This window comes from Suillus plorans (genome assembly GCF_016647745.1).
Source record: "Suillus plorans strain S12 chromosome Unknown HD556scaffold_6, whole genome shotgun sequence".
NCBI classification, from domain to species: Eukaryota; Fungi; Basidiomycota; class Agaricomycetes; order Boletales; family Suillaceae; genus Suillus; species Suillus plorans.
The window spans coordinates 1,011,826-1,036,360 of NW_024537390.1; the positions used below are offsets into that span (position 1 = coordinate 1,011,826).

At 49.0% G+C, this 24,535-nt stretch overlaps 13 protein-coding genes across 13 annotated transcripts; 7 read left to right on the forward strand and 6 right to left on the reverse strand.

Annotated features, from left to right (window-relative positions):
* Positions 1-305: 305 nt before the first annotated feature.
* HD556DRAFT_812393 (uncharacterized protein) lies at positions 306-3,209 on the reverse strand. The gene is made up of 5 exons (XM_041311704.1): positions 1,899-3,209; positions 1,631-1,840; positions 1,395-1,577; positions 566-1,339; positions 306-510 (listed from the first exon to the last, which is right to left on the reverse strand). The coding sequence occupies exons 1-4, from the start codon at positions 2,971-2,973 to the stop codon at positions 771-773; spliced, it is 2,037 nt and encodes a 678-aa protein (XP_041165491.1). The 5' UTR covers positions 2,974-3,209; the 3' UTR covers positions 306-510; positions 566-770.
* Positions 3,210-3,803: 594 nt separating this feature from the next.
* HD556DRAFT_812645 (PWI domain-containing protein) lies at positions 3,804-4,956 on the forward strand. The gene is made up of 5 exons (XM_041311705.1): positions 3,804-3,858; positions 3,918-4,018; positions 4,071-4,202; positions 4,257-4,604; positions 4,668-4,956. Exons 1-5 carry the CDS (start codon positions 3,846-3,848, stop codon positions 4,677-4,679), a joined length of 606 nt encoding a protein of 201 aa, XP_041165492.1. The 5' UTR covers positions 3,804-3,845; the 3' UTR covers positions 4,680-4,956.
* Positions 4,957-6,577: 1,621 nt separating this feature from the next.
* On the reverse strand, positions 6,578-7,841 carry HD556DRAFT_812868 (uncharacterized protein). Its single transcript, XM_041311709.1, has 3 exons — positions 7,090-7,841; positions 6,801-7,033; positions 6,578-6,746 (listed from the first exon to the last, which is right to left on the reverse strand). Exons 1-3 carry the CDS (start codon positions 7,687-7,689, stop codon positions 6,587-6,589), a joined length of 993 nt encoding a protein of 330 aa, XP_041165493.1. The 5' UTR covers positions 7,690-7,841; the 3' UTR covers positions 6,578-6,586.
* Positions 7,842-9,084: 1,243 nt separating this feature from the next.
* Positions 9,085-10,572, forward strand: HD556DRAFT_1336647 (uncharacterized protein). The gene is made up of 3 exons (XM_041301912.1): positions 9,085-9,269; positions 9,320-9,911; positions 9,959-10,572. Exons 1-3 carry the CDS (start codon positions 9,151-9,153, stop codon positions 10,220-10,222), a joined length of 975 nt encoding a protein of 324 aa, XP_041165494.1. The 5' UTR covers positions 9,085-9,150; the 3' UTR covers positions 10,223-10,572.
* Positions 10,573-10,576: 4 nt separating this feature from the next.
* HD556DRAFT_812809 (uncharacterized protein) lies at positions 10,577-11,668 on the forward strand. The gene has a single exon (XM_041311706.1). The coding sequence runs from the start codon at positions 10,725-10,727 to the stop codon at positions 11,547-11,549; it is 825 nt and encodes a 274-aa protein (XP_041165495.1). The 5' UTR covers positions 10,577-10,724; the 3' UTR covers positions 11,550-11,668.
* On the reverse strand, positions 11,669-12,819 carry HD556DRAFT_812862 (uncharacterized protein). Its single transcript, XM_041311708.1, has 2 exons — positions 12,349-12,819; positions 11,669-12,285 (listed from the first exon to the last, which is right to left on the reverse strand). Exons 1-2 carry the CDS (start codon positions 12,482-12,484, stop codon positions 11,789-11,791), a joined length of 633 nt encoding a protein of 210 aa, XP_041165496.1. The 5' UTR covers positions 12,485-12,819; the 3' UTR covers positions 11,669-11,788.
* Positions 12,820-13,046: 227 nt separating this feature from the next.
* Positions 13,047-14,659, reverse strand: HD556DRAFT_1228056 (uncharacterized protein; the record flags this gene model as incomplete). Its single annotated transcript, XM_041297201.1, has 3 exons — positions 13,047-13,646; positions 13,700-14,353; positions 14,420-14,659. The coding sequence occupies 3 exons, from the start codon at positions 14,657-14,659 to the stop codon at positions 13,047-13,049; spliced, it is 1,494 nt and encodes a 497-aa protein (XP_041165497.1).
* A 78-nt stretch (positions 14,660-14,737) lies between these two features.
* On the forward strand, positions 14,738-16,100 carry HD556DRAFT_1336666 (microsomal signal peptidase 25 kDa subunit-domain-containing protein). Its single transcript, XM_041301913.1, has 4 exons — positions 14,738-15,069; positions 15,127-15,287; positions 15,353-15,446; positions 15,497-16,100. Exons 1-4 carry the CDS (start codon positions 14,809-14,811, stop codon positions 15,773-15,775), a joined length of 795 nt encoding a protein of 264 aa, XP_041165498.1. The 5' UTR covers positions 14,738-14,808; the 3' UTR covers positions 15,776-16,100.
* A 130-nt stretch (positions 16,101-16,230) lies between these two features.
* HD556DRAFT_1228351 (uncharacterized protein) lies at positions 16,231-17,555 on the forward strand (the record flags this gene model as incomplete). Its single annotated transcript, XM_041297215.1, has 2 exons — positions 16,231-16,890; positions 16,941-17,555. The coding sequence occupies 2 exons, from the start codon at positions 16,231-16,233 to the stop codon at positions 17,553-17,555; spliced, it is 1,275 nt and encodes a 424-aa protein (XP_041165499.1).
* A 2,109-nt stretch (positions 17,556-19,664) lies between these two features.
* HD556DRAFT_812855 (ERG2/sigma1 receptor-like protein) lies at positions 19,665-20,724 on the reverse strand. The gene is made up of 3 exons (XM_041311707.1): positions 20,467-20,724; positions 19,960-20,416; positions 19,665-19,897 (listed from the first exon to the last, which is right to left on the reverse strand). Exons 1-3 carry the CDS (start codon positions 20,602-20,604, stop codon positions 19,764-19,766), a joined length of 729 nt encoding a protein of 242 aa, XP_041165500.1. The 5' UTR covers positions 20,605-20,724; the 3' UTR covers positions 19,665-19,763.
* A 41-nt stretch (positions 20,725-20,765) lies between these two features.
* On the reverse strand, positions 20,766-21,473 carry HD556DRAFT_1336675 (histone-fold-containing protein). The gene is made up of 3 exons (XM_041301914.1): positions 21,222-21,473; positions 21,035-21,164; positions 20,766-20,982 (listed from the first exon to the last, which is right to left on the reverse strand). The coding sequence occupies exons 1-3, from the start codon at positions 21,391-21,393 to the stop codon at positions 20,865-20,867; spliced, it is 420 nt and encodes a 139-aa protein (XP_041165501.1). The 5' UTR covers positions 21,394-21,473; the 3' UTR covers positions 20,766-20,864.
* Positions 21,474-21,575: 102 nt separating this feature from the next.
* On the forward strand, positions 21,576-22,466 carry HD556DRAFT_1336678 (histone-fold-containing protein). The gene is made up of 4 exons (XM_041301915.1): positions 21,576-21,855; positions 21,906-22,010; positions 22,062-22,186; positions 22,240-22,466. Exons 1-4 carry the CDS (start codon positions 21,663-21,665, stop codon positions 22,261-22,263), a joined length of 447 nt encoding a protein of 148 aa, XP_041165502.1. The 5' UTR covers positions 21,576-21,662; the 3' UTR covers positions 22,264-22,466.
* Positions 22,467-23,421: 955 nt separating this feature from the next.
* Positions 23,422-24,108, forward strand: HD556DRAFT_1228384 (uncharacterized protein; the record flags this gene model as incomplete). Its single annotated transcript, XM_041297218.1, has 2 exons — positions 23,422-23,736; positions 23,797-24,108. The coding sequence occupies 2 exons, from the start codon at positions 23,422-23,424 to the stop codon at positions 24,106-24,108; spliced, it is 627 nt and encodes a 208-aa protein (XP_041165503.1).
* Positions 24,109-24,535: the final 427 nt, after the last annotated feature.

The following is a 24,535-nucleotide window of genomic DNA, read 5'->3' on the forward strand; positions in this document are numbered from 1 at the left end:
CAGCATATGTGAATCTGAATGTTATCATGAAGTTCGCGGGAAAAGCATGCCAACCTGGAAGCTTGACACGTGAGAGACTTTTGAAAAGCCGACGCGTCTCGTAATGCACGGTCACAGTTTCCAGTAGGAATGTATTATATTGGACTACGATATCATAGAACGAGGAAAATGATATAAAAAGTAGAAAGGAAATCGTATACGTAGAGATAGAGGATACTATAAAGAGAAAGAAATACTACAGGGAAGAAACAGCCACAACATGTACAGGGGAAATGAGAGATAGATAGAAAGACGGAGAGCAAGCAAATGGAACGATACGAGAAGAAATGGTATATAGAATAGAAAAAAATAGGATGCAACTCAGGAATGGAGGTAAATGAGAGGGGTATACAACTAACGGTGAAACCGTGGATGGGATATATCGGTGTGGGGAATACAGCGCTCAAGTATGCAGGATACCAAGAGACGCCAAACAAGCACGTAGGCTTCAAGGCTTGCTCCAGAGAAGGGCTATGGAACGTTCGAATCAAAGATACATCCAAAGGGAAAGTACAAAAACACGTACACTTGAAGGGAGGGACCGTCAGAGCATCGTCGTCAAGGAAGGACATCGAGTCCAACGAAGGCATCGTCTCGCACAAGTTATCCAGCGATGAAAGCTGCACAGCAGTATTCAAAGCTGTCATGGAAGGTGACGGGTGGAGAGGTTCTCGGTGACAATTGATGCTTCGTGCCTTATTCCGGTCAAGATCTGCGGGGAAACATTTCAATCACAACACTTCCAGAAAATGGTAAGAATATATACTCTTGAAGGGAGGGACAAGAAGAACGTCATTGTCGAGGAAGGACATCGAGTCCAACGAGGGCATCGTCCCGCACAATTCGTCCAGCGATAAAATCGGCACAGCGGCATCCCAAGCTTCCGTGGAGGACGGTGGGCGAAGAGGTTGACCTGAAACTTCGTGGCATTCATCAAGCCAGGACATCGAGTCCAAGGAAGGCAACGGGTCATTTAGATCGCCCAGCGAGTGACACTGCACAGCAGCATCCAGAGCTTCCAAAGACGATGACGATGACAGGGGTTGACTGGCAACACTATCCAATGCGGCGTCGAGCCAAGACATCGAATCTAGAGAAGGCAACGGATCACGTAGATCGCCCAACGAGTACAGTTGCACAGCAACATCCAGAACTTCCAAGGATGGCGATGACGACAGGGTCCGGGGTCGACCAGCAATACCATGTGATGCGTCATCGGGCCGGGACGTCGAGTCCGGGGCACACAATTTGGTAGCGGGAGTGACTGGAGACGAGGTTGGGGGCAACACCAGGTTGTTACCTAAAGAGTGGGTGGGTGAGGACGAAAGGAGTGGAGTAAGGAGAAGAGCACTGACTAAGTTCCCGCGCCCTGCCCTTGGCGGTACTGTTCTTCTTCTTCAGAGGTCTATGCACCTTTGCGTTGTGCTTGACAGCACTGCCGCTCTTCTTGAGAGAAGGAACTCTAGGCTCCTGCACCCTGCCCACGGTGGCACTGCCACGAGTCGCAGACTCTCGGTGGGGACGGTTATCACAAGATGCTATGCATGCCTTGTCTTTAGAATCGTCAACTGTAACAGCAAGAACTCCTTACCTTTGGACGGGGGATTCTTCAAGAGGACCCCTTTAGGTGCAGATGACACCCTCGTGCCAGGAGTGGGGATCTTCGAGCTCGACAGGACCCTAGAGACCGAAGACTTGACAGTAACCGGACGCCTGACGGAATCAACCGTCATAAGTGCCTTCGGGGTGGTGAACTTGATGGGGGCTCCAGCTGCCTTTGAGCCGACTGGTGCGGATGGCTCTGCAGGAGTATCTGTCAGTCAAATAAGACTTCACAACTGATGAATGAGAGGACATACGAATGTAGATTGATTCACGATCAATGAACCGAAGCGATCTAGCAGAGATTGAGATACCTGACCTTTGCTTCGGCGCAACACTCGTTGGTGTAGGAGGATGTTGAAACTCAGGAGGAACTCGCTGTGGAATGGCGCTAGCATCCACAAACGTAGCGCTTTGTACAGGTTCGGAGTCGCAAACGTCTTGAAGTGAAGGAGGCAGCTTAGCTTGAGATAATGCAAATTCCAGAGCCGAGATCCTCGTGTGGTATAGAGAAAGTGTCTTCGGGATATCCTTGCGAAGGTCGGCAACATCGTTCTCCGTTCGGATTTGGTCCTTGATTTGAGAGATGAGTTGGCCATGCAGGCGTTCGTGGAAGGCATCGAGTTCCTTGCGAAGGTCAATGACATCTCGCTCCGTTTTAATTTGGTCCTTAATTTGACCGGCGAGTTCATCATGCAGACGCCCGTGGAAAGCGTCAAGCTCCTCGTTGTCCCGCGAGACACGAGAAGTAAGCTTATTGAGAATCTTCTTGATATCTCTCGAGAATTCGCGTTCCTCGTGGAGTTGTTTGCCGAGGTCGTCAATTTGGCGTTGCTGATTAGCGATGAGGGCAGCGAATTCTCTAGCCTCGAGGGCTATTACCTGTTCATGGCAACGAGTCTGATCTTTGACGGAATCGACATCTTGCTTGACAAGCTCCATCGTGGCACAGAGATTCGTGATTTCGAGGTCGGTAGTCTGCTCGAGAGTCGCAAACGAGGAGGAGAGAACATCGACAACATCTGAGATTCGTAGGAATTGATGTACGAGGAAACCGATTTGACCGATAAGTATGATAAAAAGCTCGACGACACGACACGAGAATGAAGATGAGAAGGTATGTAACATGGTATCATCTTGATTTGTCGTTGTTGTATCGTCCGAGCTGGATGAATCGTCGAGGGCGTGGGGAGTATTGGAACCAGGAGAGGATTGTGCGAGAGCCGAAAAGGTGCATGCTGCTGGACTGGCCATACCAGAAGTAGCGTATCGTGCGTCCTGGATAGGTGCGAGAACGAAGACGAAAGGAATTGCCTTCGTATAGTCGATCATAATGACGGCGTGAAGTGGCTTGAGGTAAGACTGCGAGGGAATTGCACGGCGTCGAAAAAATGAGAGCGAGGATGGAGCGCAACACAGAAGAGGAGTTAAAGATGGAAGTGCTCGCCTGAGCCTCCTTTATACCCAAGCCTGCTGATGAGTGACTTGTTTCATATCGCAAAGATATACCAGTCCAACTACAGCACGTCAGAGGCCTTCGAAACCGAACCGAACGTCTACAAGCCTGAGACAGCTTACTATTGGATTTTTGGCAGTTCGATGTCGAACACTTGTTTCATACTGCTGTCCGAGAGTAGATTATCATGGCGAGTGTGCGATATTACAAAACAGCACAGAATTTTAGACTGTTGGTCTGCTTTGAAATTGCATTAATGCTGATATGTCTGATTTCTAGTGTCATTAGAATTCGGCTGCAGAGGAAAATAAAACCGTCAGGACTATACCAAATCGAGGGCTCAGTCTCTGGGCTGTGAGCCCCTCGGCCTAGTCCAACGTACTACTAGGTACTCCAAATGCAACGTTGAAATCAGCCTGGTAATGCAAATTCCCGAACAACAGATCTAACCTCTGATTTGGCTACTGCCTACAGTGGCAGATGGTTGGTTGGTTTTAATCGTGTAGCATCAGTAGCTGCCACAAGAGCGATCATATGGAATTTCAAGCAGCTTGACCGTTGCCAGCAGCTGCAGTAGTCACCAAGACCGTCACTTGCTAGTAAAAGTACGTTCTTACTAGCTGACTAAGCGCCCGCGCCGGAGTTCGGGTACGTGGGAGGTCCTTTCCAAACTCGTATGTAAACATTCAATATTCAAATATTCGCTCCTCGCTCTTGAGTTAATTATCAACCAAGCTCTGGTCAAGTCATGGCCGACGCAGGTAAGTTTCCTTTCACCAAGTGCTTTTACCGAGATCCTGCTCACCGCCTTGAATAACAGGATTTTTCAAAGGCACTTCTGCAGACCAGGACCGCCGCTTCTCTGACAAAGAGTTGAAGTTGTTAAAGTCTATGAAATTTCCATCAGAGTTTGATAAAAAGGTGCGCTACCCAAGTCTGGTGCTCTAAATTTAATACCTATCTCGTTTCTCAGGTGGACCTCAAAAAAGTAAATCTCAACGTCATACGCCCATGGATCGCCAAAAAAGTCACAGAACTCGTTGGCTTCGAAGATGAAGTGGTCGTCGAATATGCCATGGGTCTCCTCGACGACCCGAATCATACCGTAAGCCCTTTTACATGTCAAAGACTTTTCCGTCTCCATTGTATTTTCCTTTAGACTCCAGACCCAAAGAAAATGCAGATAAACCTGACAGGTTTCCTCACGGCATCGACACCCTCATTCATGACTGCTCTCTGGTCTTTACTGCTGGAGGCTCAGGAGCATCCCGCAGGCGTGCCACAGACGTTTGTGGAGGAGAAAAAAGAGGAAATGCGCAAAGCCCGCGAGGGTGACGTGCGTGCCATAGGTGAGAGAGACAGGAGGGTCCGTCTCGACGAGATAAGAGACCAGGAAAGAGGTGAACGTACAGGCCGCGGGCGCGGAAGGGGTAGAGGCAGAGGCAGAGGCGGATTTGAAGGTGGTGGCCGAGGCAGAGATAACGGTTGGGGTGGACGTGGTGGCGGCGTAAGTCCATTCAGTGTTTGTTTGAGCCTTCAAGACTTATACCATATAGCGTCCTGGTCGCAGGATATCTCGTAGTCCACCGCCCCATCGCAGGCGCTCCCCATCTCCGAACTCTCCATTTGACGCAAGGAGTTCCCGATCCCCGCCTCCTTCCCTCAGACGTTCGCGCTCTCCGAGGCGTTCCAGATCTCGCAGTCCTGTGTACCGCCGAAGCTCCCCTCCGCCCCGTAGATCCCGGACGCGCTCACCTCCTCCTCGTCGCCGACGCTCCTTGACTCCTTCTCCTCGCCGCAGACGTTCGCCATCGGTTGAATCTCGATCTTTGTCGCCTCCGCCACCAAGGAGACGGAGACGGTCTCCCAGTTACTCGCGCTCGCCTCCACGGAGATTCGGGCGAGAAAGAAATAGCAGAAGTCCCCCGCTTCAGCGTCGTAAGCTATCGCGTTCGCCCTCTCTCGCTTCGAGCCAGTCACGGTCTGCGACGAGATACGCCCGTCGCAGGAGTCCAAGTCCTCGTAAGCGGGTCAGCACCTCTCGTTCGCCTGTAAGACGACGGGTTACTCGCGATGAAGCCGGTGATGGCGGAAAAGGAAAGCGCCCGGCGAGGCGTAGTCCTTCGTCCTCGCGTATGGATGTTGATAGACTGAGAATCACTGACGAGCCCCTTCCGCAAAATGCCAGAGGTGAGCTGAAAATCAAGGGTCAAGCTAGGCGAAATAAGTGGGATAATGCAGACAGGGATGACGTATGCTTACCTTCTTGATGACTTGTGCTCAGCCAAAGTTGATGATGACTTTTAGGGAGGTCTAGACCAGCATGATCTAGAAAAGCGAGAGAAAGAACTGAAGGAGAGAGCGTTGAGAAATAAGGTTGTCAGGACTCGTAAAGGGAGCAGCGGTGCTGGCGGTTCGGGATAGAAGAACCCATCCGTCATCTCGACCCAGCGCCACATTGCGAGCAAGCACTACATCGTATCGTTTTTCTTTCTGTTGTGTTCGACTTCCAATGTACTCAATTCCTTATGCATCTAGTGTTCCAAGTTTCATTGTGCACCCCAGCTTGTCCGTATTTTCTGTTAAAATATACTTCGTTGCCGGTGTGAAGCCCGCCCTTTTTCTCTCAACTTTGCTGTGTATCCCTTCTAACTTTTTGTTTTTGAGCGTAGAGCGAGTTGGATTGCTCCTGCAGTTTGACTGAATTGGTTGAATTTGCGTATTTCGGTGGCTGTCCCGGACTTGTCTCTGCGTACCCTCGGTCCATGATCTGAGTGCTAGTACGGGAGGAGACCTAACACCTTGTATGGGGTAATCGTTGTTTCCAAGACAATTTTTCTAGACACTACTACCCGTCTAGCATATCATCAAAGGAAACTTCAGTACAGTGTATCGAAGACAATCTCCCGTCCCGATTGACCTATGAATGAAGGGCATGCGTGCAGAATGATCTAGGTCCTCAACCGATGTCTCTTCGCATCTAATTCACCTTGAGAAAATAACATCCATGACGCTCCCACCTGCTGGTGCGCTGTAAATGTCGATGACGTGTTCTAAACACCAAAGCCATGACAAATTCGATTGTGTGCCAGCTCCAATGTACATAATTTCATTAGAACCAAACTCTGGAAGGAAAAGACTTGCAATGACAACGAATCCGCTGAAGCCAATTTTAACTAATCCTCCTTTGACTTCTCGCTGCGAAGCGCGCCCTATCGTGCCCGACGCGAGTCTTAGACTGGCCAGTAAATTCATCAAAATATTAAGCTTCAAGCTTCAAGCTTCAAGATCCATATAAACAATTTGTGTACACTAGTCAAAACGCTAACGACATATATAGAGAATACAGTACTTGTGGGGACAGGTAGACAAAGGGGCTATGCTAGACAAGATCTAGGAAACAAGCAGAGCAAATCAGAATATACTAAAATCTACCGACTACCTCAAATATTTAACATCTCAAAGACGTAGTCCAGACTGCTTACGAGTCTACCAGTGACCGAGTTCGACTTCGGCTCTATCAAAACCTATCTCAAGCCAACGCTCAGGTCCAGAAGTCGCTTGGAAGCCCACTCGATCGTACAACTTCTGAGCTCCGGAATTATTGGCACCAACGTATAACACAACTTGCTCATGCGTCTTCAACAACCTAGTCAAGCAGAAGTTAGCATCACAGTACAATCTCATAGATGATAGTTCGTACTCTCTGCAGACACGGAGAACCAACCTTCTAGCACATCCTTTACGCTGCCACTTCTCTGGCGTGTAGACCTTTGTGATGGCAGCAACAGTGTGTGACTGCCGCGTGGCAGCGACAATACTCGCGATATCAGTTTCTCCATCTCCCTCTTTGATCTCGTATACCCAGACTTGCTCGTTTTCAATCATGAGCCTAGCCTCTTTATCAGCTTGTTCGGAAGAGAGAATGAATGGATCCTACAGATTTTCATCAATGAATGTCCGCTTAAAAGGGAGTGGTGCAGCGGACATACCGAAGTTGTGGAAAAATTTTCACACAAGATAGAAATCTTGTCGGCATCCTGTGGCACAGCAAGACGTAGCTCAATGACCTCATCCACTGGTTGAGGGCCATTGCGGACCAACGTCCCAGGAGTACACGCCGAAAAAAATGCATCGTAGTATGGTTTATTAATGCACTTGATCTCTGCGATTTTCTCCCATGCGCTAGCGAAAGCTCTGGAGACTGGTTCAACAGAAAAGACAGAAAAGACCCTCTGCCTTCTGAAGTCAGCCTCGTTCAGAAGCGCCTCGCAGAACGCCTCCATGGGGCCTTGGAGGAGTTCAGAAGCCAATTGAATGGGGGCTACGGGAATAATAAAAATAGGGTATTTGCCCAATGGTCCCTCCGTGCAGGATAGTATAAATCTGATGTCAGAAGTTGCAGGCTCCGAGTAGACCAGCCAAAGCTGCTCGGAACCGGATAAGAACTCTTGGTGACTGGAAACCTTTTCGGCATGTGGAAGGATCACATTTGCGCGAGCAGCGTTGTCCCTGTCCCGCAGAGCACCCCAGACATCTTCTGGGATGTTGGTGCGATCAAAGCGCCGAACAGATGAATTTAAGCCAGGCATGTCTTGTGTAAGGATTCTGAGGCTGGAAGAATGACTGGGTATGATGGAGTGTGTTCTCGAGCTTTATATCCATAAATGCGCCTGCCAGACTACGTTGTGAGGTTATCCTAACGTTGCGATATGCAGAAAGAGCTCAGGGTGGCAGTGAGGCTAGCAAACGTTAAAACGTATCGCCGTGTAGGAGAAGTAAATGCCGACATGAAATATAATGGAATCTTACCTATGATCATCCTTTGGTAAAAGAAAGTCCAAAGGCACTTGCCTAGTGGTAGAAAATAGCTCGACATGCTAGCATTCGGTGAACGATGATTGCCGTGGCTCTGGTTGTAAAATATATGAGACAAGGTATATTTGATGAATGGCATCCGAGAAATTCTGACAGGGGCAGTTGTGAAACACTCGGGGCACGTGCGAACAACGCCCTCCACGTATTCCAACGTACTGACATTGATGCAAGGGAGATATGGCTGCATGTCGAGTTCAAGGGACGAACGCTAGACGTGAAAAATATGTTATCTATGCCATAATAAGTACGATAAACCTACGGCCCGTGCTATATTCAAGTACCCGTAACGGTAGTCGTACCCAAAGAAATATCGCAAGATCCGGGGAACGTCAATTGCTATGAGCACACTTCAGATCTCGCTACAGGTAAATGCGTTTTCATCTCTTACAAAATGTTTCCATGGAACGGCATCGACACTTTTTCTTTTGAATCCTTGTTTATTGACCTGTAGGTTTCGACATTTAGCATAGCCTACAACGGTGCAGCCTCCCCTCATTGGACCCCGCGAGTGCGACCCAGTAGCACTGATGCGTTGTGTGGCTGGGTTCCATTAATCATGCATGGAGTGTCCAACATCATTCTTTGACAATGGAAGAGGTAGGGAGATGACAGACGCTAACTTTAAAGTCGGGCAAGATAGTACCATCCGAAAAGTTCACAACGAGAATTATGTTGTGAAGCGGTGCTAACGTGGCCGAAACAGGACAGAGGATAGCGTTCACAGGAAATCACTGATAGTACATTTTGAACTAGTGCACCAATGCTTTTCAGCGGAACGTCTCCCGTTCTAGCTTGTCCGAATAACATGGAATTTCACGAGTACTTGCATGTGTAGGGCATCTCAGACTCAATTTGATGATTTTGTGATACGTCACTGCTCGGTTTCACCTACAACCATGAAATTTTAATATGAGAATCGTGAAGTATTACTTACAACAGATATCCCATTCATTCTGATACGTCCGATACTTTCCACTCGATCACATCGTGTCCAGCACGTAGTAAGGGTCATCTCTGTTCAACTCGAAGCCTGGGTCTGCTTCTGTCGCGAGAGCGGATGATCAGATTTTGTATATCATATTGTGTTGGTTGCACGAGCTTGTTTGGCAGAACCCTATTGATAGAGAGCCAAACAACCATTGTCACGTAAGTATTGTAAACTGCCTTTAGGACCAATGTCGGATAAAGCAGCTCGGAGCTACACTCATGCGTCAAATCGTGTAAAGGCACGGGCAACCGCAGAGCGAAAAGACGTTTATAAAAGTGTCCTTGAAAATCCATTCCGAATACAATGGTTTGTTTTGGTCCCTTCCAACGTACAACGTGTCTAACATCCTAAGCTAGGCCCTCAATCCCATCAAACGCGCAAAACTTATTCCTCGCGACACTCGTAACCACTTTGGAAAGTGCAGCAAGGAGCGGAAGTCGAAGATCTTTCAAGGCATACGCTAGGAAAGCTCTACCCCGATCGGAAATTGCAGATCCAGTGGAAGGGACAAACCCGAGCTCAGACTCGATAGTATGTTCAAAACCCTCTGCATGTGCCGTGGGTTCCACTCCTTCGCCATCTCTGGCCGTTAGTAAACTTGCTCCGTCGGGCCACATGACTATCGGTATCAACGAAGTGACAAGGAGACTTGAATCGCAGTTGAAGTCTGTCCGACATTCGGTTACACTCACTACCACCTCTCATGCCAATCCAGTAGTCCCCGACATTTCTCCCATTTCTGCGGTCTTTGTGTGCCATGCCGACGTTAATCCTCCGATCTTATTGGATCACATCCCTCACCTTGTGGCAGGATGCAACTCTACGCGCCCCGGATCTAACCCTCTAGAAGCTCGACAGCCCCTGAAATTGATCGTCCTACCGAAGGGCTCAGAGTCCGCACTCGCGCAGGCGCTTGGTCTAAGAAGAGCGGCCGTAATAGCCGTTCATGTAAGTGTTTCAGATGTCAGGATCCTTCCTTCTGATGCCTTCAATAGGATGATGCCCCGTATTTGCCGATTTTTGGCGATATGCTTCAATCTGTACCTGTAATCAGCGCGCCTTGGCTTGTGCCTCCAATCCAGCCCAATTCTCCGAAATGCTTGATTCCCACTCACATCAAACAACTCCGCACCACTGCACCCAAAGATATGAAAGCTGCAAAAGAACAAAGGGCAAAAGCAAGAGTTGCAGCCAAGAAGAATGGTGTAAAACCCAGGCCCAAGAAATGTCTCCTTACGACAGCAAAACCAGATGCATAAACCCGCAAACCACAATATCACGCCCCATGTATTGGTGAGTATTTGTCTGTAAGTACCGATTAATCGCTCTTCTTATCGTGACATAGTTGTTGGTTGTGTCCACCGTTCTCTTACTGGAGCCTTGTATTAATTTTAAGTAGCAGTTCTATTGCCTTCACTGCCCAGACAATACGAAGGATTGAGTGTGTCATTTGACAGAAGTCAAGCAGTACATGGGTCTACGCGTTCTATTCAGTCCTTGTATGGTGCATTAATCTGTCCAAATACACGAAAAGGATATTGTTTTGGTACAAATAAATATTGCCGGTGGGGAGCGCATCAGTGCCGACATTCTTATTACTAAGCGACGTATTATACAGTGGTGGTTGACGAACTTCGGGGGACAGATGCATGTGTCATGATCAGCTTATAAGCTAGTGCATACAAAGGTCTGAGACGCCCTGTCTTAGTAAATCGTGAGTACAGAGAATTGAATTCGTGTTTGGTCTGGGTTCCCTATCTTATGTCTTCTTCCACGTCTGTCACTTCCACACCCACAGACATCCGCTCCAGCTCCAGCTCATCGCCCGGCGTTGCGATTTCAGCCTATTCCTTTGGCTTTCTCCTCATATCAGTTGTTTCCCTGTTCATCATCATTTCGTGCTGTTTTGTTCGTTGTCGGTCTGGCGCGTTTCCCGGTACATCTTGGGATACGACAGAGCAGCTGGACGGAAGGGGCGGTCGACGAAGGAAGTTGGTACCTCCGGTTTTGTGGGATGCTTGGCTGAGCCGCCCTCCTGCATCGACCAAGGAAGTCTTGGGTGCGGGTCAGTTTGAATGGTCGAGTATTCAGGTATGCACCAGTGTTCTGTTGCCTTTTGTGTCTGATAATCGCTTTCAACAGCCTGTATACGTATCTCTCATCCACGCGTGCTGCTCTCGGTCTGCACGTCAATTTGCAGTAGCTGAGTCAGAAGTACCTGCAGATCATTCTACTGCGGCACGGCCTCCTCCCGATGATTCCCAGCCTTCTTCGCCCTTACCTCCGCGAAGACGATTTGCATTCCTTCTCGCACATCCTTTTAACTTCCATATGTGGCCACGGCGACGCTCACGCACTCATCATAGATCAGCGGCATCCGAAAAGCCCACAGAAGATGAGACTGAGAATCACCCAGAAGCTGTAAAGATCGCTGTGATGATCTCTATGCCTTCTTCCGCCTTCAGATGTTGGAACCATGGAGGGGGTCCTTCGTGTCAGTCTACTGGCCCAGACGATGCGCTGCGAGAATATCAGATTGGGGTTGCGCAAGTTCCATGGATACATGGCGAGTGTACTCGATGTTGACATGATCTACGTTCTTCTTTTCTGCTACCAGCCCCCAGCGTGTGGACGTAGTCGCTCACGTCCGCTTGAAACATGTGCATATGACATGTACGTAGTAATATAACTACAAGATTAAGTTGAATCTAGCGATAAATGCACGTATAAACACTCTAGGCGTCTAGGACGACCTGCAACCGAATATGGTGAAGGCCACGACGATTCATGCAATAATTTCAAGTATTCGATCTAGGGTTATGAATTCAGGAATGATGAGAGGCTGATGATTCCTTGGGCTTTAGTCCTAGGAAGGAAGCCAAACGCTGTAAGCGCGATGGCCTGCGCGAAATAGATGCTCCTGTTTGCACATGCTCAGGGGTAGGAATGCGGATAGGCTCAGTCATGGGGTCAACTTCCTCCCCGTCCGACTGCTCCGGTACCTCTGGAACCCATGGCTCAAGCGGCAGATCCGCGCGATCAAATGGCACTGATACGTGAGGAGGGACATCATATGGTTGCTGAGACTGCTGGAATGGATATGGGTAGTCGGGGGTGTATGGTTGCTCAGAGGCGAGATGTTCAGAAGCATATGGGGGCTCGGAGGTGTATGGGGCCTCGGAGGCGTATGAGTACTCGGAGGCATACGGTTGTCCGTACGGTACTTCAGCGCTAGGCATTTGCACATAAATCTCAGGCATAGGCATAGAAAATGACGGGAAAGGCGCAGATGAAGGGTCCGGAATGGGCGGAGACGAGTCAACTATGACATAAAGCGCGGTCAGTCCAACACTAACGGGAAAAGAAAGCCACAGGTTCTACGCACACGGACGATGTTCCATGATGTCTATATCAAGGCGTTCTGATAGAAAAACAGATTGAGCACAACCCTGGCTCGAGAAGGTGCAGCACAAGGTGGATAAAAAGTGGGAAGATGTGATGGGTGTCGTAATTGTCCGCATATCCAGTATCCAGCTTTATAAGGCATCGTCCATGAGGGAGCACACTTCAGAAGAGTCCTTTCGAATCGAATCGAAGTTCTAGCCCTGGGGGCTGCGCAGAATCTTGGCTGAAAATCCTCTTCCGAACGCATCATAGCCTTTAAGTTAGCCGCCCAATCATCATGCGTGATTTTATAAAAAGAAAACTTTGGTAGAAAAAGGTCGCAATAAAGTACAGCCATCTGCAGAAATAGGTCCATAGAGGCGCTTTTTTGCGTTACGGATGTATTCGATGTCGCCCCTGCTTTATCCGATATAATGAGTGTCAAAAATATCGAACATTGTAGTTTCACGGTCAGCCCTGTCCGAAAGAATCGCTGTGCAGGCGCTTTGCTCTCATTGGTTCCAACGACAACTATAGGCCAAAATGAGTGATGTCAGTGGCAGTAATCGTGACATGACAAGGACACGTATGCGGTAGTTATGAAGGGTGGCAGGTCCGGAACCATTCAACGTCCAGCTCGCACTCCTGACGTAGAAGTCATACAGCAATCATTGCAGTCCAAAGGGCGATGAATGAACCCTATGCCCAATTCCTACCCGCCCGCCTCCCAGCCTCGACGCAATCACCAACGCTAACGCCCCCCACGCCGGCGCCGATCACCTCTAGCTTACTGCTCCACGGCTCTCCCTGAAGCACCTCGCTCAACTCCTGCATCCGCTGGAGGTGCCCCACACGCAGCAGGGGGATGCAATGTGCATTGTCGTGCACCCTCACGACGAGCGGATCGGGCAGACGCACACCTAACTGCTCAGAGAGCATATCTACAAGGCGAGCAATTGAAGCCACAGGCTCGCGGAGCATCGCAGTCATTTTCACAATATCCGCGCTCCACGGCGCTTCTTGTGTCGACATTGACGAGGAGTCGAAAACGCACCCCAGAATCGCGTTTTCTGCATGTCTAGATGATGCTCGGGGCACGAGGTACCCGAATCCCACAGGATGGAGTACATGTCCCGGAGACGCCAGGAACACGAGGTTTACGACCGTCACCGACGAATAAGGATTTGCAGTCAGGTGTGGCAATGGCGTCTTGGGCGAGAGGAGCCCTTTCAAACTCGGGAGAGGCACAGCCGAGACAGTGTGTGTTGCGCGCAGCGTCTCGCAAGATGAGGTCGTTATCTGGGCACAAATAATTATTAACAAAAGACTACCTATTCGAAGTGCATACGTACTTCGAATTGTGCAGTTCTCGGATTCATCCGTAGTCCCGTCGCTGACACACCGCCAACTAGGCGCACGTTCCGGCGCGTTCTCAACTCTCGTAAGAGTGCATCTACCAACGCACCGATCCCTTGCGAGAACGAATACACAGATACTCCACGCATCTGCTCATCTACGTCCCCTAGCTGATATGGGAGGTCATTGACCTCTGCTGTCGCTGAAGCTCTGGACGGCCGAAGAAGCCCAGTTACCAAAGAGCCACGACCACGTTCCTCGGCATCCCAAAGCGATGGGAACGCTGCGCGGACGCTCAATTCCCGAGAGTCCGCTGCATAAATACCGTGCACGAGTGCACTTCCGAAAATCCTTGCAAATTCGCTCCCGAAACGCCTACTCAAGAATTCGTCGACCGACTCGTCCTCGATCATTAGGGGCCTGTTCCATAGGCGAAATGGCTCTCGTGCGACAGCTGAAAGAAGGATATGGCCAAGGGGGGAATGCAAAGAAGAAGACTTAGGTGAGAGCCCGGAGGTAAGAATACTGAGCGGAGATGAAGGAATGCACAGAAGGCCCTTTGTGCCAGGTAGATGCAAGAAGCGATTCCGAGCAGCTGGTGATGATTTCGGAACAGTTAAAAGAAACGGCGATAGGTCCAGAAGGTTAATCTAGTCTGGGACGCGCCCGATGAGAAGGTCCTCACAGAAGTTGTATTAAACTAGCCAATTACCCACCAATTCGAGAACACTCTTTGAATTTGGTCTAAGAGTGCGCGGGCCAGCCTCCAAAAGCACGCTGGTCTCGCGACCGTCTTTAAGGGTGATTTTAGCGCGCCTAGAATGAACCCATCCGCCAAAGTGGATGTCCTTGTTCAGTAGAGTGATCTGAGCTGCTGGAAACCGACGTGAAAGGTGAAAAGCGGCGGAAAGGCCAGTGAGACCACCACCCAAGATGGCGATAGAAGACGGTGCCATAATCCTCGTATCTCAAGCACAGCGCGAAACTACCGAGACATTTTCTGAAGAGTCTTGTTATGGGCCTGGCGCTCCCACTGCCAGTCGAAGCAGCAAGTCGCTACTTGAAGAAGTATTTTCCCACACATGTACAGTGACACGTCCTTCTTATGCATACAACTGCAGTGCTTAGCACCGTACACACGCCTTTTTCCTTCTCCAGCACCACCATGGCACCCCGAAAGAATGCCAGAGGACTTTCGCCAATACCTTCAACACCAGAGCGTCGTCCAAGTTCAGTTGCTTCCTCTCCAGAAAAACCACCTGGTCCATTAAGCATCACTATCTCTCCGGAGGAACGCGAGATTATCAAGGTCAACAACTACAGCGCGGCTGAGCTCAAGAACGCATGTGATGATGCCCTTAAACGAGTGCGTAGTTTTAATATTGTAGCTATGAAAATATGCTCACATCACCCACCATCGCAGTACTTATCGAGACCCGTTTTGTTTAAACAAATACATCTTCATACCGATGTGCGGCTGGCTTTGGGATGGGCAGGCGTATTCACAGCAGTAGCTACGGGACTTTATGGATGGAAAATTGACTTCGAAAAGTCGAAGCCAGGAGTCTGGGTTGGGTTCATACTGTAAGTGTTCACTATGAAACATCACGATCCATTTTATTGAAAATCCCCCCCCCCCTGCGTTACAGCTACCTGGTCCTCACCTCCCTTCAGACATTATACTCCTACTTCGTGGAGGGCGATACCATATTTGTCGGTCGACGGAAAACCTTTTCAAAGAGAGTGAGTCTGAAACAATTATGCTATCCTTCACTCCGCTCATTTCTCTTCAGATAATAACAGAACGGATAACGATTTCCTCAGGCACCCTCCCAGTACCGTCCTCTAAATTATCTCTCAAGCCGAGCCCCACGAATTCACCATCATACTCGCTTTCCATCAATTACGTGCAGTCTACATCAGGGGGGAAATCACTACTTGCAAAGGGCCGAACACACGAATCCAAAGAATACTCGGCCTTCTTCGACGAAAAGGGTGTGATGGCACAGGAGGTGTTCGAGCGATGGATCGGAGAGCTGGTAGAGGCAGTGATGGAGGGAAAGGGTGCATGAATTGTATGTCTATGTAGAGGCCTTTCATTGATATGCTAAAAGGACGCGTTGTTGCGATCCCCTTGCCCAAACTTGGCTCTAAGAGACAACTGACATAATTATCTTTTTATGACGATGCGGCAATCATCTATGTCACCCGCGCCTAGGCTCATGTCTCGGCATCCCATGTCACATAAGATTCCCCACTCCAATGTGTGTGCACTTCAGTGGAGTGGGTTGTCATGCGCACGTTCAACACGCGTCACTTGATTGAACGATTTCAATTGGCTGACTAGGATACTGGGCATTAGCTATCTATATTGTACACGTTGTAAGAACGGAGCTGGTGTCGACGCCATCATGATGTGCGCGCGCAGTCCACTTTAGCCTGACAGTGTTGACACCTATGTATGGTAATGTCTAAGCTAAGCAATTTAGTTTCGGGCAGACCGCCAATGCCGACCGCTACGACAACGATGGCAACGGTGACTGTTTCGACGTCGGACAAGCTACTTCATAAACCGACCAGCAAAAGTTCGTCGACGACGGAGGCAACACTACAATCACTGTACAACCGTGCGGTGAGAGCATTCCTTCACCGAGACGTCGCAATCACGTTCACACTATTAAGCGCTGCATTCGCGCTCCTCCCACCTCCCCTCGCGCCCTCGCCTGATCCCCTAGATGTCCACCGGAGAAAGTGGGACATCCTTCGCATCACCCTCGAGACCACCGTCTTCTCTTCTACTCCGGACCTCGTTGATTTACCACAGCCACTCCGAGAATCCCTACTCTTGTCTCCCCAATCATTTATTTCCAACTTATATGCTCGATCTCTCGCTTTGTTTACTCCTTCATCACTGTATCGAAAGCCTAGCTCCGCATTCCTTCCGCACCAAATTGTCATCACACTCATAGCATCCAGCATCAAGATAGATTGTCCAAATATTGGTCGCGAGATCACAGAGGACTGGTTGTCGAAACGCGGTCAATATGATTTCGTACCTTCCACAGGTGAACCATATCACAAAGTTCTGGAACTCTACTGCTTGCATGTCTTGCCTCGTTTGGGTGAGTGGGAATACGCCAAAGAATTTCTGTCATACGAGAATGAGCTCTCGTCTGATAAAAGACACGTGAGTTTAAGTTCGTGATTCTTGTGTTGTACTGAACACAATATTTCCAGGAACTTCATTTGGCTCTTGAGGCTCAACATGCTCTAGCGCTAGAGAGTACAAAGTGGAAGACACCAAAACCCGAGCCTTCTCCCTCCCCTATACCAATACCTCCACTCCGTTCTCTATCCCCAGCATCTTCCTCCTCCTCTCTATCCACCACATCCACCCGCACCGCAGTCCCAGCATCCCCTCGTCCAAAAATTACCCGCCAACAATCCGCATCTTCCACCTCTGCAGTTTCAGACGTCACGGTAACTCGATCCCCTCGCCATGGCCACAACCAAAGCATGCCCCGAGGAAGTTCAAGTGCCAGTGCCGTTCGCATCTCCCGCCTTCCTCCAGTCGACCACAATCTCGCGACTGCACAGCCCCCAACTTCCCTAGCACTCATAAGATCTTATTTCAACCACTATTTCACCGCAAACAGAATAGCCACCCTATCGGTCTTGTTCTTCCTAATTCCCCTACTATCTTTGATCCTTCGGAGACGGCGGCGCTTAGAGACACTTGCGGACCTGGTAAGGAGGAGATTGTTGGAAGCACGTAGCGATTCAATTGTGAGACGGTTATGGAATGAGTTGGTGAGGGTCGTTTTGGATACTGTTAGGATGGGTGGCGGGTGACTTGTACATAGTAAGCATATGTTTTAGAGTTCACTAAGACTGCTGACCTTGACGTCGTCCACTTCTCTGGCACATGCTTTCACTCCGATAATGCTAGTTGGTGATCTTTAGCCTTAGCGCTTGGTGTAATCATACAAGCATCTAACGTGCCGAACTGCCATCGAGCAACATGGAAACACAAGTGCAGCATGACCTGAACTTCTCAACAACTACATTTACGTCCCCATATCCCAATTCACGCTTTTCCTATCACCAACGGAGAAAATTTGCAAGTGCCTTCTGAGCGCGTAGCCGCACTGCCGCAGGCATCTACATACCCATCAATCTTGACTCAAGTAGGCGCTAGAAATTAGCCATCGAAATCGATCGGATGCTGTGTAATGAAGAAGTCGTTGGCAAACTTGAAACATCGTGGGATGCGCTGCTCAATCATGGAAAAGGGCCTTTCGGTGAGCAACCTCCTTCCCACTCATGCATCTCGTAGACAACTCCTTCCCATTTGTTTGTGGTGTTCACCCTTCCCTCACACTGAAGGCCGCTGTTCCGCATGCTCACAACAATCAGGACAGTGCACTGCTTGATGTGAGTGACATCAGCCTACGTTGTTGGCTTTTGTTGACGGAACACCTGCTGCAGTCCATCGCTGAATGTGAGACACGGGTGCGGGCAATGAACAATTTGTTACATACGTGACAAGCCTCAAGATGGTCTCTCACCTAAATGACGCCATACAGCATTTTGAGTTGATCCTGGATATCCGATCGGCCATCCTGATCGTGCAGCGGCTCTCACCAACCTTGCGTGAGCCTGCCTCAAAGGCTATATCCAAAACGATCTTCAAGACATCGACTCTATCTCTTCTTTCTTCCGCCAAGCCCTTGCATTGCGTCCGCAGGGCCACCCCGATCATCCGTTATTCATCCATCACCTCCAGAAGCGCTGGCCTGGCGCTATAGCAACTGTCCTGCAAGCTATTACCACTTTGTCCAGAGGGCACCATGAGAGCCATCAGCCTCCACCATTTGGCAATGACCTTCCTCGTCTCGACGTCCCACAACCTAACTTTCCAATCATTGCTTCCGCATGCAATTGTCTTGCCGTTTGGAGACAATGCCATGGCTCGCAATCCTACGTTATCCTCATGTTGCCAGTCCTCGCCTATCTGTGCGCCACTCTTTAGGTCCCATAGGCGGAGTGAGCCATCCGACGAACACGTGCCGATGTGTCGGCCGCCAGGCAAGTGCACAGTGGTCACTGGTGTCTTGGAGAGTCGCTAGGTTATCCAGCAACGACAATGATTGCTGTTGAGTCCAGGAGCTTATCTTTAATTTCCAATTTGATGTTTGTAAGAACCGTACAAGCCATAATGTTACTCACGAGACAGTCTTACGGGATTCAATATCTAACCCTCTCCCACAAGACGGCTTTTGAAAACAGATTTTCGCTGTTAAGCATGTCGTCAGCTTTAGCTGGCAGAAGGGCCTAGAGTATCACTCATGGGAAGCACCTTTCAGACAAGCGCAGTGCGCAATCACTGGGTGTATGGTTGGGAGTTGAGGAAGTTGAGCAGTCGTTTATTCATGCCATTTTTCAAGCCATGTTCCATGTGTTATCCTCATGTTTGCTTCATAACTTCATTGCTGTGTAGTCGAAGCGCTCAAATCTGTGACCGGTGCTATGTGCTGTGCATCTTCCCATAAGGAAAGGACTACGTCGATGGCTAACGATTATTCGACAGCGTCTCGCGCCTTGTCTCCACTCGGCATATTTCTTCTAGCTCATGTCCGAACTCGATGAGCACGAGCACGAGCAGCTTTACTATTCACGTTTTTTCAGAGACAAACCTCTGACGCTGCTTGACATTATGGAGAACCATGCTACGTGCTCCATGAAGAGGAAAGTGCCGCTCGAACAGAGGATGATTTTTATTTATATTGGTGTGTACTTTGATCACGGATTTTTACCCTCCCTGTGTACATCAAGATACTACCCTGATACTGTGGCAGTGTAGTCATCTTGTTCTATACTTCTCTCACACAGATACCGAGGGCTCGGACAATTATGCCACCAAACAGCAGGGACAAGCAAAGTTCCTAGTAAATGGCATTACTGCGTGGTAAACGGCCAGCGCAAGATTTCTGGCTAGGGGTATTATAACATATCACAGGTGTCGTCAGAAACCAACGTGTCTCATATAGCTTAGATCAATCATATCTTGCCAACAAGCAAGTTCTTAATCATCTCTCGGCCCGTGATGCGAACAGTGTGGTATAACGTCGGAAGATCTAGGGTAGACGTGAATGTGTCCGCGAGACCGAAGGGCATCATCAACGGGATCCAGCCTGAAAAAAGAGAAGGAAAAAATTGAGACAACACAACAATGCCATCCCAAAGTGCCACGTACCCCGAGCATACTCAAGCGCGAAGCACCCCTCATGCATCTTATATTGCTTCGCCGTACCCCTGGGGAGGAAATGCACATCCCCAGGGCCGTACCTTTCCATCTCCAGTGCACCTGGGCTGAACGCCCACTGTTCGCCGACTAAGATATGGAAATAGTCATCTGCGGTGTGCAACCCTGTGTGTCCTTCTGTGCCTAGAGGGGTACCGAAAATAATGAGGTACTCAGTGATGGACGCGTGGATGATGTACATTGCGCCCATTGCGCCTCCAGCATTGCTGAATACCCACTCAGAGGCGTTCATGTTGAGGGAGATGGCAGGAGAGTCGAGTTGTGGGTGCGTAGAGGTGAGGTTAGTAAGAATGTGGTTGATCATGCCTTGGGGGTCATTTGGAGAGACGGAGATGGCTTCTTGCGCAAGCTCATGGAGGAACTTGGGCTCTAGAACATACCACCGGTCCTGTGGTTGAGGTTATTTGGTGCGGTAAAAGAGTTGGAGGGGTGACTGACCTTGATACCATCGAGCCAGGTAAACGTTGCAGCGAGGAACAACAATACAACTATACGTGTTATCCATTTTGTTAAGTTATTTTGTGGCTTTGGTGGGGGCTGCTCGGCAGCCGCGTTTCCTGATCGTTTGGTTCCCATTGTGAATTCTGTTATTTGGACCTTTCGTTATGACTCGCGAAAGAACAAGAAAGAAATTGCAACGGCAGCAGCGTTGTGAACTGCGGTAGTTGACGTGGTTTAAAAAGCTGAAACTGAGGCACGCACACGTGACCACCACGGACGCGTCTCACGCATTAAAATCAGGATCAACGAGATGTATTCCAGAGTGAAAAGAAAATGATTACTATAAAAAATACAAATACGTCCTACACCGAACACCGAAAATAAATCGAATAAGATTATACTTCCTGGCTCTCTTTCTTGCCCTTTGCACTTTTACTGGGTAGCAGTTCGGGGTTGATGAAAGGCACGACGCCACCCTGTGAAATGACGACGTCTCCAAGGAGTTTGTTCAGCCTATAGAAAAGTGAGTTAGACACTGCAGAATGACTGGGAATGTTTTGCGTACTCTTCGTCATTTCGGATGGCTAGTTGCAAATGTCTGGGAACGATACGTTGCTTCTTGTTGTCGCGTGCTGCGTTACCGGCAAGCTCCAGAATCTCAGCGGCCAGATACTCTAGTACCGCTGCGAGGTAGACTTTTCCACCCAAGTCAGAATCAACAACTGGGTGATCGAATTCAGTGAAGGGCTTACCAGGTGCGCCAGCACCAACACGCTGTGCGTAGTTTCCTTTCTTCAAGAGACGGTGAACACGACCGACAGGGAATTGAAGACCGGCTTTGGCTGAACGGGATTGAGACTTGGATGATGATTCACCAGAGGCTTTGCCACCAGACTTTGCCTTTCCGCCGACTTTGCCAGACATGATAGTTAGATTGAAGTGTGTTGTGAGAGTGTGTATGTACAACGACGGAGGACGGGAACGCAATAGGGGAGCCGGGATCAATGGACAGCTGTATTTATACTGACAACACGTGATTTTATTCAATAAGGTTCAACAATCAACAAAGAATTGTGGACGCGTTGATCTGGTACCAAATAAGACCACACGCGTCACAAACGATAAATACAAACGCCCAAACCAAATCTGTCAGATAATCATTCATCCCCACATTCACACTACCTCTTCATCAAATGGCACCTAAACCAGTCTCCACCGCCTCAAAGGCCCCTGCTTCCACTGCTGCCTCAAAGGCACCTGCAAAGACTACAGACAAGGCAAAGAAGGCTACAAAGACTTCTGCTGCTGCTGCTGCCGGGCCTGATGGTGAAAAGAAGAAGCGTCGTAAAGTCCGCAAGGAGACCTACTCCAGTTACATTTACAAGGGTATGTACCATTAACATCTCTTACAGTTCCAGATCTGACTCTCGTCGCAGTGTTGAGGCAGGTGCACCCTGATACCGGTATCTCCAACAAGGCAATGGCCATCTTGAACTCATTTGTCAACGATATCTTCGAGCGCATCGCAACGGAAGCATCTAGTATGTACTCTCTCATTGTCTTTTTAATCATTCCTAACCTATTCCATCCAGAACTCGCTGCTTACTCCAAAAAATCGACAATATCTTCTCGGGAGATTCAAACATCTGTACGACTTATTCTACCTGGTGAACTTGCCAAACACGCCATCTCGGAAGGCACCAAGAGTGTCACCAAGGTCAGTTCTTTCACCTTCATATCGCGTCTATCTTACTCACGTTGCATCTGCAGTTCTCGAGCTCATCAGCGAAGTAGGCTTATACTTGATTGTTCTACTGTTATCTCGCTGGACAGCATGCGCTGTTGTATTGTAGATGTACCATTTACATTATTTTAATCTACTCTTTCGATTTGGAACTTGCCAAGTGCGCGAACTTTTCAAGTAATCAATAGTGAGCTCCATGGCGAGCGTCCCTAGAAGTTACCACCGATATACAGTATATGCTTGGTGACAAAGTTGGCGGAGATAAAAGTTAAGTACTGCAAGGCATTGGTATGCTTCATGGCTCAGCGCTCAGGCCTTAAGCTTTAGCAACTCCAACTCGAAGACCGACTCGTCCTTTTGAATATCTGTCACTAGTAAATATCCTCATCCAGTGCTCAGGAGGGATCTGTGTCTCAGACCTTACTCGATGATGCCCCGAACCAACATGGTGGATACATGAACTTCTGTGCAAGCTGTGGGGTCGCAGTGGACTTTTGAGCAAGCAAGTGCAATTGGCGCGCGCGCACGGGCCGCAATTTGCACCCTGTAGGTTGTACATGTATCGGTGAGTTTGCAACTTCATCAGGATCTTACATACTCGATGAAAGGCCAATCAGATCTATTGAATAAGGCCGATATCAAATGTTGTCCTTGCTTCTGGCTTGGGCACGAGGTGATCATCACATCGTTCGTTCGCCTCCTTGGACAAAAGGTACGTTAATCCCCGCTATTGCGAAGTACTAGAACCCCGCCTTCGGCTCACGATCCCAGACTTTAGTAACTTGGATGCCATACTCGGGTGATCTGGCGCGCTGGCTACTCGAGCTTCTCAGCCTCCGCGAGTAATAGATATCCCGTGGTGTGTTACGATCTCATATTCGGTTTATTGAACAAAGACATGCTCCCCTGTGTGTCAAACAGACGTAAGATGTGATCAACGCCGGCTTACGGTCTCCCCATACCCCGATGCCGGCTAGGCATTCGCTCCCTAAATGACAGGCTTCCCAGCTTGCAGACACCTCGTAGTTTTCATCTCGGATTTCGCGACTTATCCGGTGGTTTTGAACTTCATATCTATCCAGATCATCTGATGGTCGGGTTCAAAGTAGCCTAACCTCTGATAGATAGTAGCGGATTATTCGCTTCATGCACGTATAAATGGCCTAGGAATTTTTGCTTTCAATCCATTCCCCAAGAACTGTAACACCATGGCAGAATACCCCGCCCAAGCAAACCACCGTCTCAACGAGTCAGCGGCTAACCATGATGTTCCTGCGCAACACCTTAGCCATGATGGCCCGCCTGATGCAGGTCTTAATGATGATATCCCCCAAGAGCATGTCTTCCCGCTGTATATCGGCTCACCATACTCATTTCACATCTACAGGGACCTCGTCAATCGTCTCATTCGGGACAACCAAGACATTTGGAACCAGTTGCTTCACAACCAGTTTGTCGAGGACATGCGTGTTGCAGACGCAGACAACAAGCACGTTCTCCATGGTTTCAAATGGTACATGATCGTACGTTACTTGTTACCTGTTGATGTTTCAAACTGTGGCTCATCACCCTGCAACGCACAGCAAGATTTCTTCTACTGCGTGCAACTCATAGCATACAACGCTGATCGCGCTGCAAAAGCTCCCAACCCAACGATATACGGGAAATTGACCTCAACTCTCAACAACACGCTGACGCAGTGGGCTCCCAACGCCCTCAAAACTTGCACCGATCCCGATCAGCTGAACATCCCAGACACTGTGGTCTTCGCCGCCAACAGGGAAGAGGCAACTGAAAAATACTCAAAGTTCATCTCTGACACTGCGGAGGATCAGAACTGGGTAGTCTCTTTACTCGCCCAAGTCCCCGGTATTCAGGTTCGTGAAGGGATATGAGGTCAATTTATAACAGTCGAGGCTGACTTGGACTCGATTGTTAGTCGTACTATGCGATCGCTAGTGACCTCCGAGCGAATGCTTTCCACAAAGGTCAGTATCTTCTTCCAGTAGTGCGCGAGCCTGCAAACTGATCTGACGATGCTTCCAGACACTGCATGGTACAACATCTGGGCTGTCGATAACGCCAAGCACCGCAAGTCCACGATTGAACAAATCAGTAAGGGATCGATGCGCCGTGTAACTCTATCCAACCATTGACGCCGTCTCTGCATAGATTTCTTCAAGGCTAACTATGAGAGCTGGAAGGACATTCCCTATGAGAAGTTGACTAGAATCTTCAGGGAGGGGTGTCAATGCGAGATCGATTTGTGGAACGTAACGCTGAACCCTGGACCCGTGGAATGATTGTGCGGACCAAGTATGT